This window comes from Neophocaena asiaeorientalis, unplaced genomic scaffold (assembly GCF_003031525.2).
Source record: "Neophocaena asiaeorientalis asiaeorientalis breed wild unplaced genomic scaffold, Neophocaena_asiaeorientalis_V1.1 scaffold124, whole genome shotgun sequence".
In the NCBI taxonomy this organism is placed as follows: Eukaryota; Metazoa; Chordata; class Mammalia; order Artiodactyla; family Phocoenidae; genus Neophocaena; species Neophocaena asiaeorientalis.
Genome location: NW_020174135.1, coordinates 4,170,197 through 4,184,252, shown reverse-complemented (window position 1 = coordinate 4,184,252; position 14,056 = coordinate 4,170,197). Strand labels below are relative to the sequence as shown.

The 14,056-nt window shown below is 51.5% G+C and overlaps 1 protein-coding gene across 1 annotated transcript in view; it reads right to left on the bottom strand.

Moving 5' to 3' along the window:
- The window catches only part of DIPK1C (divergent protein kinase domain 1C), a 17,498-nt gene extending 4,087 nt beyond the window's left edge, over positions 1-13,411 (bottom strand). The window contains exons 1-4 of the mRNA XM_024754824.1: positions 13,267-13,411; positions 12,327-12,397; positions 8,772-8,867; positions 61-351 (exon numbers count right to left, since the gene is read on the bottom strand). Of these exons, the coding sequence (XP_024610592.1) occupies positions 61-351; positions 8,772-8,867; positions 12,327-12,397; positions 13,267-13,411 (603 nt within the window). The remainder of the gene's footprint in view (positions 1-60; positions 352-8,771; positions 8,868-12,326; positions 12,398-13,266) is intronic.
- Between the last annotated feature and the right edge of the window lie 645 nt (positions 13,412-14,056).

The following is a 14,056-nucleotide window of genomic DNA, read 5'->3' as shown; positions in this document are numbered from 1 at the left end:
CAGACCCCGCAGCCGGGGCCCCCGCCGCCCCAGGCCCAGCCGCCCCAGGCCGCCCTCGGCCAGCTCCAGGCCCAGCGCGCTCTTGACCTCCCCGGCCGCCAGCAGGAGGAGCTCTGCCTCCGGGAAACCTTGGCCGCCGGCCTCGGGCTGGCCTTCCAGGAGGCCGAGCGGCGGGAAGCTGGAGAAGGCTTCCTCCTTGGACTTGAGGACCACGGGCCGGCCGCGCCAGTCAGCCTGCAGCACCTTCTTGCCCCGCTCGTAGTACAGGCAGCGCCGGTACCGTAGCTGCCCCGCCACGCACAGGTCCTCGCACAGGTCTCCGCCGAGCGTGCCGCCCCGGTAGTCCTGGCACTGGAAGGAAGGGGACAGTCGGTTACACCGTGGAGGGGCAGCGAATAGACACAAGGCTGGTCCCCGCACCCAGCACGCTCCTAACAGCTGTGCAGACCATCTTCACCGGAGTGAACCACGAGGCTACTCGGGTCAGAGAGGAATTATGAAGTCAAAGGTGTGAGAGCTTCCCTGCTGGCACAGTGCTTAAGTGTCTGCCTGCCAACGCAAGGGACACGGGTTCGAGCCCTGGTCCGGGAAGATGCCACATGCCGCGGAGCAACTAAGCCCGTGCGCCACAACTACCAAGCCTGCACTCTAGAGTCCGCGAGCCACAACTACTGAAGCCCGTGAGCCGCAACTACTGAAGCCCGTGTGCCACAACTACTGAGCCCACTTGCTGCAACTAGAGAAAGCCCGTGCGCAGCAATGAAGACCCAACGCAGCCAAAATAAATAAATACATTTAAGTTAAAAAAAAAAGACTTGAAAGAGCGCCTCAAGTTTGTTCTCCATCAGGCCCAGGTCTTAGGAAGCAGGTCTCTGCCCTCCCCCACTTCCAGCTGAGGTGGGTGATGCTGGCAAAGGCCTTTGGCAGCTGTGTTCAGTTTCCTTGATTGTCAGCGAAAGGGCTGGGCCAGGCCCGTGGTTCCCAACTCTTGGCCTCACGTCAGGGTCACCCAGAGAGCTTTCAACCCCCGGTCAAGTACAGGTCAGCCAGACCTCGGGAGGTGGGTCCCCGGCGACCCCAGGAATGGCCCTTCCTCTAGAACCTCTCCTTGCACCCATTGTGGTCGCCGGGAAGTGGTATGGCTATAAGGCCAGCAGGCTCTGGGGGACTGTGGGGTCTGGAGAGCCCACTGCAGGAAACAGGAGGCAGGAGAGGCCTCGTGGCTGGCAGGGCAGGCACCGGGCGCCTGCGGAAGAAGAGCCCTGCAGGGTAAATTCCAGAAGCGGGGGGTGTTCGGTTCCTGGGGGTGGTGAGGAAGGCACTCAGGGACCCTGAAATGGGGAACTTCTCCTAAACGTCAGGCTCTTAGGCCCTCCTGCCACATGGGGGACCTGGTGACCCCACCACGACACTGCAAGCATCCGTGCTAAGAATACAGTCCAGCCAGGCCCTGCCCTTCAGACCTGCTAGAGGGGGAGCAGGAGATGCCAGTGTGAAACCGATTGAAAGGCAGGATTATTATTCTGTTCTCTTTCTTTTTTATCTCTTTCAGGAAACCTAAACCTCTGGACCCACGTTTATTAGGGGTTGAGCCTATTTCCTGACTCTACCTGTTTCCCCCCAGATGCATCTTCCTCCCATGTGGGCAGAGGCAGGTCAGGTATGTAATTATATGCTGGCCAGACTCTCTGCTTGTTCTGTGCTGCTCGGCTTTATTAACCCCAAGTAGGTTATATACAGCTCCTTCAAGTCGGAAAATATACCTCCAATGCTTGGATATGTGAATAATCCCCAAATCCAAAAGGCTCTGAAAACTACAAGTTTTTCCATGACTCATTCACCATCATGGAGTGGCAAATCCGACTGAAAAGATGAGAGCCTATTTATGGTCTGAATGTATTTGACCTGTGACTTTGCATATACTTCGCTGCAGAGTTATTCATCAGCTGGATTTGTCTGATTACTGGTGCTGCCTCATAGGCAAAATAGAAGGTATACATATATGCTGCATATTATCTAACACCCCACACAGTGTGAATTCTGAAACAGGCCTGGCCGCAGAGCATTGGGTAAGGGATTGTGGATCTTTATAAGTACTCTCAGTGACTTGTTGAAAGCATATAACCAAAACGCTTATTAAAAAGATATACTGGGCTTCCCTGGTGGCGCAGTGGTTGAGAGTCCGCCTGCCGATGCAGGGGACGCGGGTTCGTGCCCCGGTCCGGGAAGATCCCACATGCCGTGGAGCGGCTGGGCCCGTGAGCCATGGCCGCTGAGCCTGCGCGTCCAGAGCCTGCGCGTCCGGAGCCTGCGCGTCCGGAGCCTGCGCTCTGCAGCGGGAGAGGACACGACAGTGAGAGGCCTGCGTACCGCAAAAAAAAAAAAAAAAAGATACACTCCCTGTTCTTAAAACAAGTATCTGGAGTTCAGGGACCGTTTCAGGCAGTAACTGGACAACAGCCCAAAAGGACCAAGACAAGCCATCAGACCTGACCCCCAGCTTCCTGCTGAGGGCCTCCCACAAGCTGCTTCTCCTTTGCCGCGTTAGATCTCGGCACCGCACACTATTGGGTGGTGGGGATGTCACGCTTGCCAAACCCAAAGATGCACGCGATGGTCCCAATCCTGGAGTCTGGGAGTGCACCCTGTTTGCCTGGGGCTGGCTTTTTGTCTTTGGAAAACAGACAACCATAATGCAGCTGTATTGATAAACACGCATGAAACTGTTGTAAATACACTTGATGCTGTGTACATCTTGCAATTTAACTTAACACCATTTTGGTCAAATGCCATCCTTTTACCTTTCATCCTGGTACCTCTTTCCAAGGCGTGGGGTCATAAGAGGAGCATCAAAGGATCAGGACCCTCTGAGTGACTCTCTCTGCTTGGAATTGCTTCCATATCACGGTGCCTCGGAAGAAAGCATCAGCTGATTCTGGTTCCTCTGAGACCTTTCAGGGTAATCTTAGAGGTAAGGTGGGAATGCAAGGTTTAAATGATTGAGACTCCCAAGAGTAAAAAAAGGTGTGAGTGACGGAAGTAATGTGGGCTGTTCATTTTACTTGCTGCAGCTTTGTCCTATCTTATCTGGTATTTACAGAGTTTCACATCTCTGTAACAAGCCTGACAAGAAAAGGCAACATTTCTTTCTTTCTTTTTTTTTATAAATTAATTTATTTTTGGCTGTGTTGGGTCTTTGTTGCTGCGCGCCGGCTTTCTCTAGTTGCGGCGAATGGGGGCTCCTCTTCGTGGCAGTGCACGGGCTTCTCATTGCAGTGGCTTCTCTTGCTGCGGAGCACGGGCTCTAGGCACGCGGGCTTCAGTGGTTGTGGCTCGCGGGCTGTAGAGCGCAGGCTCAGTAGTTGTGGCGCACGGCCTTAGTTGCTCCGTGACATGTGGGATCTTCCTGGACCAGGGCTCGAACCCGTGTCCCCTGCATTGGCAGGCGGATTCTTCACCATTGCGCCACCAGGGAAGCCCAACATTTATTTCTTGATTGCCTTATAAAGCCCCTAAGCCCTTTGAGTATATCCAAAATGGTTTAATTCAATTCCATAATCCTTTTTAGAGTGTCATCAAATCTGTAGTTTAATCAAAGGTGTTTTTGTATGAAGGACAGAACAGAACTGGAAAAGAAAGAAAAGCAGATGACACAATCGAGTTTGGAAGGAGGAGGTGGGCCCTGAGCTGTGAGCTTCAGAACCTTGCTGTGCTAGTCCGTGGGGAGAGGCGTGGGGCGGGCGAGATAGGGGCATGGGCCCTGGCTGGGCCACTGCCCCGGAGCGGGGAGTGCCGAGGGTGTCAGCTGTGACTGCCCAGGGCCTTCACCCTCCTCATCTGGAACTGCGGCCGAAATTGTCACCACCTGTGGGCCCAGAAGCCCACTCCACACCCTGGGGGCGGGGAGTGGCCACGGGCAAGCTGCCTCAGGCGCACCCAGCCACCTTCCAGCTAACAGTGCTGTGTGCGAGCTGAGCCACGATCCAGCCACAGGTGCCGGGCTCAGGCTCAGGCATCACAGAGCGAGGTGGCTGCCTTTCAGACTCCTCAGATGACAGGGGAGTGTGAGCAAGAAGGCACGTGGCCAGGCTTGGCTTTGGGGCCAGCTGGGTTTGCCTCTGGGCTCAGCCTCTCGCTGGCCTGTGGCTTGTTTCCAAGTCTGTAACATGGGATGATGACACTGTCGTGGGAGACCTGACAGAACGCTGCCCGCTGCAAGGGTCGGACCCACCTTCCCTGGGAGGCCGCCCCACCTGCCAGTGGGAATTCTTGCCTCCTCTGCCCCAGGTTCCATTCAATAACCCCCGTGAGCCTCCGTACCCTCCCCTGCCCCCGCTGGCTCCCCACAGCATGGTGTTTTCTACGAAACTGTACCGCGTCGATGAAATCGAATTCAAATCGAACCCATACGAGATTTGCCCCTGCAAATTTAGAAGGCAGTTCCAAACAGGGGTTGCAAGGAAATCTGGCATATAGTCTGCTGACTTTGGAGGGGAACGTTACCTTTGGCTGTTTTTCTGAAGGTCCGCATGTTCAGGTATAGGCATGCCTCCAGATGGCTGGCAGCTTGTAGGGAAGCTGCCGATCAGGAAGGGTGGGCAGTGGGGCTGGGCGCCCAGAGCCCTGCCGGGCCACCAGCTACTGGAGGTGTTGTCCTAGGTTTCTGACCTAACTTTCCGTGCCCCGGCTACCTCGTTTGTCACGGGAGATCGCAAGGGTAGTTAGTGCAGAGCTGTTCCTTGTTGTCACCCTTTGTGATGAAGCCTTTTTTGGCACATCAGTCCCTGCTCTTCTGATACAGAATGTAAAATTCATCCACTGTGGCTCTTCTGGTTACCAGATCTCCAGTGAGTTCTGTAGGATCTTTTCGTATGCCTGTGCTTGCTAAACTCAGAGAAAGACTTGGCTCGGCTTTTAAAAACCAGTAAATTTACAGATTACAAGTTTACAAGCTAGTTAAGCAGCGTCGTCGTGTTAGAGACAAGAGTGAAATTATCTTAGCAGCATGTCCTATTGAGGTAGCTCATTTTTTAAAAACTCAATAGAAGTAATGTACTTTCAACTCCATTAAAAAAAAAAAATCACTTTCCTCTGGATATGAGGAGGCCCTGACTGCCATCTTGAACAGCTACATTTCTGTACCCAAATGTGTGTGCATACAAAATCCACAGGTATCAGATTTTAAGATAAGCTGGAAAAAACCAAGCTAATAAAGTCTCATTATAGTTAACTGGCATTTTTTAAAAATCAATGAAACTCACAGCGAATTCATATTTCTTAGAGGTTGTGTGCAAATGCACACTCCCAGCGGCCCCAGTTCTTGTAGAAAGCGTTCTCAGTGGTGGTTACTTAGACCTCCCTCTCTGGCTTGTATCTCGGTTCTCAGGCAAAAACAAAACCTGTCCTCTCTAGTCTGGGAAACCGGTGACAGGGTCTCAGAGGTCATGCCCAAGGGCTGGGTTTTCTTTTGTGTGTTTGTTTTTGTTTTTAAGGAGAATTAAGTTCCTATGCGGTTAGCAGCCCTCCTATCTCACATGGAATTCCTTCATGGAGCAGTTATGCTGTGTGTTGCAGAACCTCAGAGCAATTAGCCAGGCCACTCTGCAAGCCTTCTCGACCCCTGGACAGCTTAGAAGATAGAGATTACAAACGTGGCCAAATCACTCAGGAAAGCAGAGTCATTCCCTGCTATAAAATCTCTCTGGGTATGTGCCCTGGATGCTGTAGTCCCACTGGGACCTTGGGTTTCTATCAGAGCAAAGAAAGATAAGCCTGCCCTGTTAAAAAGAAATCCCAGATGTAGGCAACCAAGTTAAGTCACGTCAAGACCTAACCACCCGGAAGGGACTTAAACCTTCTGAATAACAGAGAGTCTGTGGGAATCTTTTTGAGATGCTTTGAAAGTGATGTGCTATGGCAGGGTTAAGTATGCCCAGTTGTTAGTTACTTGTGGTTTTCAGTATTGGAGAAGCCAGTTCTGTCACGGGATCTCTACTATCAGAGTCACATCCTGGCTCCACGACACAGTAACCGTGTGAATCGGGACAAGTTACTTCACCTCTCTGGGGCTCGGTTTCGCCATCTGTGAAATGGGAGGAGTAAAAGTACGTACCCCGCAGAGGCTGAGATTAAATGAATTAATACGTGTAAAACTACTTAGCACAGAGCCTGCCCCGAGTGAGCCTCAGCGGGCACCCGCAGCATACGTCCCTGCCGCCCTGGGAGGCGCTCTGCCTGCAGAACCGGAAGCCGGGCCTGTGAACGGTCAGACCCAACGCTAGTCAGCCTGGCACAGCCTGCTGACACGGTTCCCTGGGAAAGTGGGGCTCTGGAAACCTCACAGAGATGTCTTGATTACGGGGTGAGCTGAAAAGCCACAGGAAAAAGGAGGGCTGCCGTCTGCCCAGAAAATTCTAAAGCTGGAAGACCTGGGCTCGACTCTGGAACCAATCCAGTTGGCTCTTCCAACACTCTCTCTTGAGACTGGAGTGTGCTGGGCCCCCACCAGAGGTGGGGTGAGGCTCGGGGGGGCCCCAGTGCCCATGACTCCCCGCTCCTAACCAGCCCCTCAGCTTCATCCTCAGATTCTCCACCTGCCTGGCGTGAGGGCCCGGGAACGTGCTCAGAGGTTCACAACTCCCTTGGCTTTGCCCAAGGGAAAGGGGTTCCCTCTGGCTCAGCTGTGGCTCTTCCTTTGGTGCTCTGGGATTCAGAGTGAAAGCTAATGAGAGTCTGGAGGCCAGTCAGAAAAATAACAGCCAGTTTTATTATTAAGGATAAAAGCCAGGCAGAATGAATTGAAAGGACCGGCGGAGCTGAGAGACAGAGGCTCGATTCAGTCCTGGGAGGCCACAGTGCCACAATGCCAGCCTCTGCGTGGCCGCCAGGGCCCGGCAGAGTCTAGGATGTGGAGCCTGGGGTCCTATTCAAACCTCAGTCTAGTTCACAGTGTCCTGGGTGAAAGGGAGCCACGGTGCTGTGTGGGGTTCCCGCCAGCAAATCCAGAACGGAGAGGGTAGAAAGGGAAAGTCAGGTCCTGAGCAGAGCGTGAGAAATGGCGGCCTCAAAGGGGGCCTCCAAATGATGCTCCCCACAAAATCAGGTCATTGAGAACCGGTCAGGTGAACTTCAGGCAGACAGACAGACATGGTATTTCAGATTGTTCTTTTGGCAACAGAAAAGATTGGCTGCCACAGGAGATATGTTGGTTCAGCCTCCAAACAGAATTGGTTTTAATTTATGAGCTGGAATGCTGGGAAAGTTATGATGAGCAATGACTTAAGTTATACTAGGCTATTTAATTTCCATTAGGCCTTCTCTCACTTAACCAAAGGTAAAGAAATGAAAAAATAGTGTTAGTTTTTTATTTTAATCTAAAAGACTATTATATTATTTTTGGTACATGGATAGTCATCCTGGCCAAGCTATTCATTTTATACTATAATTAGTCAATCAGTCTCCCCAAAACAGAGGGGAAAAAGTCTTTATCAGTGAAAGGAATTTTTAGAGGAGTTATTGAGGAAAATCAATGAGCTCTTGTAACTTAAAGAAAACTTGATAGAACGTCAGTGTAACAATGAACAGATAAATGGATAGATTATTGATAGATAGGATGGAGGGAATCGATGTGTATCTCACCAACGTTATGATCAATTCATGAGGACACGTCAGACTCAATTAGGGAAAATGATTTGGTCTAGCTTGTCCATTTCACCTCATTCCTTTAGTTTTTCCAATCTCACTTAAAAAAAAATCATTTACTTGAAAGCCTTTATGCTACCACGTTTTGAAAACCTACAATCTCAGAAGGCTCACCCAGATGTAAGCAATTGGACTGAAAACTTCCCATGAGTTTCTTGAAGATCTCTTAGAAAATAGATCATTTTTCACATCACATACTGAGATGGTCAGTATTTTAGGAAGTGAATAATCACTCAATCAGTGTAACAATAGTTGCTGTTACCTTCACCTTGGCCTTCCTTTTAGGGATTCCTGCCTTTATCCAAGTCTCCTGATGCGCCTCATCTTCCGAACCAAACAGAGAGACCAAAGAGCAGCCGGCGTTCGGAATCAACTAATGCGCCTCTGGGGCCCAGAGCGCGCAGCAGCAGCCTGCAAGCCCAGGCGTTTCTTTCTCTCCCTAATTGCCGGGCTCAGCTATGGAGCCCCCAGGCCCTCCCCTGTACGGAGACCCCGCTCGGACCCCAGGGTCCGACCGCCTCCCTCGCGCTCCGCTCGCCTGAACGCGCTGTCTTGGGTCCCGCAGACCGCGCCGGGGAGAGCCGCGGCTCTGGGGCGCAGCGAGGCGGGGGCCCTACGAGCCGTCTGCATGGGGCTCGCCGAGGTGCAGCCCAGGCTGGACTCGCCGAACAGCGGCTGAGCTACCGAACGGCGAGTCCGGGTCAGGGGCGTGGTCTCCCCGACCCGAGCCCTCAGCGGCCCGCGCCCCGAGCCCCGCTGTCCGAGTCGGGAGACTGGGAACAGACCCGAACACTTGCTTTAGGAGCGCGGGCTGGGGGCGGCGGGAGAGCAGTCGGGCAGGAAGACTCTCTTGGGACAAAGGATCAATTTGGGCGAAACGGGGGGAGACATCCCCGCCCGCGCACGGAGGACTCCCGGGATAGAGACCGCATCCCACGCACCGTGTCCGGGCCCCCTCCCCTCGGTCCACGGCTGTGCTCAAGTCCCCGGCTCCCGGGGCCCGTGGAGGGTGTCCCAGTCCTGCCCCCGGGGCGCGCGGCGCGGGGCAGTGCGGCGGCGGCGGCACCTACCAGCGCGGCCAGGATGCGCCGGCTCTTCTCGTCGGTGCAGCGCTCTTTTTTAGCTCTCGCCCCTTCTCCGGGCGGCTGCTCGGCGCCCTGCACTCTCTTTTACAGACCCCCGCCCCTCGGACCCCTGGGCGCCCTCGGCTGCAGCCCTGACCCCCCATCCCTCCACTTGGGTCTCCTCCGAACGCTTCCCGGGGTGAGATCCTGAGTCGGGGGTCCGGGACAGTCTGGGAATGTCGTGGCGGCCCCCACCCGCCCTTCCCAGGCAGCTCCTGAATCCCACCGCCGTCTCCCAGGCTGCCAAAAACTCCAGGGCGTCCTTGCCAGGGGTAAAGAAGCGCCGCACTCTTTAAACGTTTCCCTTCCCCCTGGCGAGGAGGAGTCGTTCACTGAATGTATCTAAACCTGTGTTTCTGTGTATTTGCAACGTCCTCTGGGGAGCAGGCTTCCATGTTCCGTCGCAGTCGTCGTATGAGGTAGGCAGGAGCCCCGGCCTTCAGAGCTGACCCTGGTTCTTTCCAGCCCTCCCTGACCCCACCCCAGCTGCCCTCCACTCCCTAAAAGCGTTTCTCCCCTAAACGGAGAGCCAGGGTGGGGGAACTGTCCCAGCCAAGGCCTCTGAAAGCTGCCCCCGCTCCTGCATTCACTCAACAAAAGCTTATTCATAGGCCTGTTGTACAGCCAGGACCTACCTGACCGCCCTGCACCTAAATTTCACATATTCCCACCCTCCACCCCCAGTGAGGGGATGACAGGAATTACTCTCACCCTGATGGAGCATCCTGTAATCATCCCTGAAGAACTGGCTTCGTAACCTTGTCTATTCTGCAACTTGCTGGTTTAGCTTTCAGTTTCGTGGCCCACTGGTGAAGTTCTCCAGGAATTATGAAGCATCCAATTAACAAATGCTCAGCCCTCAGGAACACTTTGGGTACACCACAGCCATTCCCTAATGCAACAGACACTTGGGATTTGGGGATCACTTGGCTGGTAACAGTAGTGCCTGTTCGAGTTCCTTCTGTGTGACCGTTTCTCCCACCTCCACCCTACCAGCCCCCCCCCTCCCAGGGCACACCCCACCAGAAGAACCACGTGGGAATATTTCCCTAGGCTGGCTCTACGAAAACTTGGTCTCTTCATTTAAAATATTGCAGTTGTGGAGTAAAGGAGGCATCCTAGGACGCTGCTTTAAAGTCTTGGCTTGGGGCTTCCCTGGTGGCGCAGTGGTTGAGAGTCTGCCTGCTGATGCAGGGGACATGGGTTCGTGCCCCGGTCCAGGAAGATCCCACATGCCGCGGAGCAGCTGGGCCCGTGAGCCATGGCTGCTGGACCTGCGCATCCGGAGCCTGTGCTCCGCAATGAGAGAGGCCACAGCAGTGAGAGGCCCGCGTACCGCAAAAAAAAAAAACAAACCTTGGCTTGATGGTGTAAAGCTGATTCCCTGTCCCAAGAATTTTATTGGGAGGGGGCAGGAATAGGAAGAAGAATAAGATACAAAAGTGTTAACACTTCTCCTTTAAAACCTAAGCGTGCAAACCACAGGGGAAAAGCAGAACATGAAAGCAAAATTAATATTAGGGTTTGCAAGGTAAGTTCTACTTTCGTAAGTTTTAAAAATACATTATTAATAATACTTCTTTTGGCATTTTTATAAAGAAAAGTATACCAAAGAAAATGATAATCCCACAGTAAAGAGATCCTTTAAGCATTCAGCATATTTTAAATTGAAATATAGTTGACATACGTGAGCATCGTTTTAAAACAGAAGATATCGTACTCTCTAGAGCCAAAACAAAACGCTTAGAATGCAGAACTTACGCCGGCTGCACAAAGCCGCGGAGGGGTGGATGGGGCTGAAGTCCACCAGAGCTCACGCCACCAGGCCCTTTTCCTGGGTGCCCCATCCGACCAGAGGGGATGCCTTTTTAAATGACCTGTGCAAAGGGGGCTTTTTTGGGGATTCACAGGACAGTGCCTTACAGGCCAGCTGTACCCTTGGTACTAGATATTCCCCTAGAGCAGCAAACAACTAAACAAATAATTACATTAGCGATAAAATGTGAAGCTCTGGCTTAACAAGCAAGGTAAAATGAGTCTGGTCTCATCTCCCAGGAGCCCAGCGTGCTGGTAGCACCAGCCGTAATTCCCAGGCAGCCTTGGCAGGGCCTGGCAAGGAGCCTGCGAGTCAGGACTAGGGGACAGGCAGAGCTGGGGGAGTGGCTTGTCTCAGTGCAGGCTTCACATGGAGTTGATCTGAATAGTCTTTGACTCCTTCAAAAAACTGTATGAAATCCAATAACCACTTTTCCCCACTCCCTTACCCAGACTGTGAAAACTGAAGTCATAACACTAGAAATGGCTTGCGTGCAGTGACCCTGCCAATCGTACTCTGGTCACACAGATATTCACAAGGTGGTTTTCCTTTGTCTTGAAGGAGATGGAGACGTGTCTCTTTATAACCACACGAGGCAAAAAGTCCTCTGAGCCAGTGATAGGGGCCCGGGGGTCCAGGGCCCTGTGCCCACACTCAGGCACCACTACAGCCAAGCAGAGGGAGTGTACTAACCAGGGTGCGTCTGCTTTAACTATGCACTTAGACTAAACTGTATTTGTTCACTTACTTCTTCCATCAGACCAGAGGCTACTTGAGGGTAAGGACTGCGTCTCCCAGCACCTAATCTGGTACCTGGATCAAAGGAGGTCCTTAAAGACCTGCTAAAGAAATGAGTGGAATATGTATCCTAGCTTTTCCTCCGAAAGATCAGAAAACTTCGAGCACCCTGGACTTTTTCTTGAGAAAGTGCTTTTAACACATAAATATTTCTCTCTGATTTCCTGAGGCTAAATGGAGCAATCCAGACACGTCACAGGGTTGGGAATATGTTTGAACGAACGCTTTGGATTCTGAACTCATCTATTGGCAGTTGAACTTGTCACTGAGAACAGAATATGAATATTTTGTTTATAGGCCTTTCTTGGAAGAAAAGGTAAAATTCTATAGTTTCGGCTCTGATTATATTAGACAAATGGGTTTATTAGTGCTCCATTCTACTGCATTTCTATGAGCTCATAAAAGTATTTTTCTTCCTGAAAGGACTTGGACAACAACAAATATCCCTGTGTTTGTATAGTACTTGGTATCTTCCCAGACATTAGCTCATACAATTGGCCTAGCAACCTGGTAGGGTGGATTGAGTGAATGTTGTTATCTAATATTTCATAGAAAAGGGTAATGGCCTTTTTTTTTTTTTTTTTTTTTTTTTTTTTTTTTTACTGTCATCTGTTAGTGGGAGTGACAGGGTTAGAGGCTGACTCACCTGCTTCTAGGTGTGATATCCTAACACCTGTTTCCATGTCGGAATTGCCCACCTTACAAGTGAGGGGTTAAAATGTTCTATGCATCTCACAATCATTTATTGATGTATCCTGCCTCAGGCCAAGAAAGTTTCAAACGTTTATCAGCTTTACCAGTCATTTGCAAAATTACAGTTGGAATAGGATTCTAGCTCATGCCCAGCTTTGCCATGGTCTCTGTGGCCCTCTCCCAGCAGTGGCGACCACATCTGCACAAGGGTCAAAGTGCAGGAAAGGGGAGGCCACCTTTCGGAAGGGGGCGAGTTTCCGATCACCTGCGGGGTTGCGGGGTGAGGGAGGATAAGCTTGAAGAAAATGAGAGCCAGACACACTTGCCTCCCCACTCAAGAGCATCTCCCCTCAAACTCATCCCACACTTCAGCAAGTTCAGCTACTCCGTGGTTGGGGTTTTACTTTATCCAGATGCTTACCTTGCTTTCCTCCGAAGCGAGACCAGCCTGTTTTAAAGTGAGAATTTTGTTTGGAAAGGAAGAAGTTACTTCGTCGTCTGGGGCCAGCCTCGGGGTGGGGATGGGAGATCTGGGTGTAGGTCTCACTGGGAGCCCTTTATAACCGGAAGCCTGGGTTCCAAGAGCCGAGGAGAGAAGAGCTTAGAACGGTTAGCAGAAAAGTGGGGCTTCTCCCGCAGTTTTGCCTAGACTCCCCAAATCATCTAGTTCATAAAGATCAATAACTGTTTCACCCTGATTCGGGAGAATTAAGAATAGGTGAAGGATGCGGGCACAGATGTAGTGTTAGGATTTCCTTTCCCGCATGGTTGCTAACAGCAACAGCTGGAAGTTACCTCAGTGTGTGTCCTAGGGGTTGGGTTGATAAATTGTAGTCATCCACCGGTGGAACCATGTGTACTGTCACCAGAGGTTGGACATGAAGCCTGTGTTGATAGGAAAGGTGTTATTGGAGAAATGGTCCTTTTTCCTGGCCCTGCACCTTCCCTTCTCAGTGCACACCCCACGTCTTCTTAGGGAATCACACCTCTCACGCTCAGTCCTGTGGTTTGTTCCGAAATGCAGCGGTGCTGAGGGCTTGTGAGAAAGCCCACTGAGGAGAACAGAGACACAAGCTCCCAACCGCAGGGTTGGTCCGGGGCTCCCAGCAGGCCAGCGGGACGGAAGGGACTCACTTCTCAGCGTTGTTGGAACCGTAGGGAAAAAGGAGGCTTCTTCCCCCTGAGGGTGCCAGTGCCGGGCTCTGAGGATGCGGGGGCTAGAGGGCCATCGCACGAGGATCTGCTGGAGGATGAGGCCAGCCTCGAGGAAGGAGGGCATGGGTTGCAGAATTCCTCAGGACTTTGTGTGAGCGCCTGACTTTTCATTTACCCAGTGGATAGATTCCCTTTGTGGCTGAAGCAAATTTGGGTTGGGTTTCTGACATTTACAATGGACAGAGTCTTGGTCAGTAGACATTCATGATACGTCATGGAGTGAAAAGGCAGGTTTCAAAACATTATGTTCCGTCTTAGTTTTTAAAAGCGTACCATATACTTATTTATAGACACAAAAAGTCTTGGAAAGAGACATCACAATGTATGTTATCTCTAGCTGGAGGAATGACAAGTGATTTTTCTTTTCTTCTGTTAATTTTCTAATTTTATGTAAGACAGGCATGCCTTATTTGTGTAATGAAAAAGCGTTTTTATTTAAGGAGATGAATTACAGGAAGAGAAGCAGACATCAGGGCTCTGGGATCAGCAGCTTCTAGTCTCAAGAGCTGCTGTGATGCTGGACGTCTGAGAGGTGCAGCCCTTGGCCATCCTCAACCACTTTGTAAGGGCTAGTTTGTCTTCTGTGACCTCTCAGCCTTGTTCCTTTTTCTGTAACAATGCTTACCGTGGTGGGAGTTCATTCAGTCATTCACTCATTCACTCTGTAAGCACCCCTACTCTAATGTTAAAGACGTCAAGATGAATGACA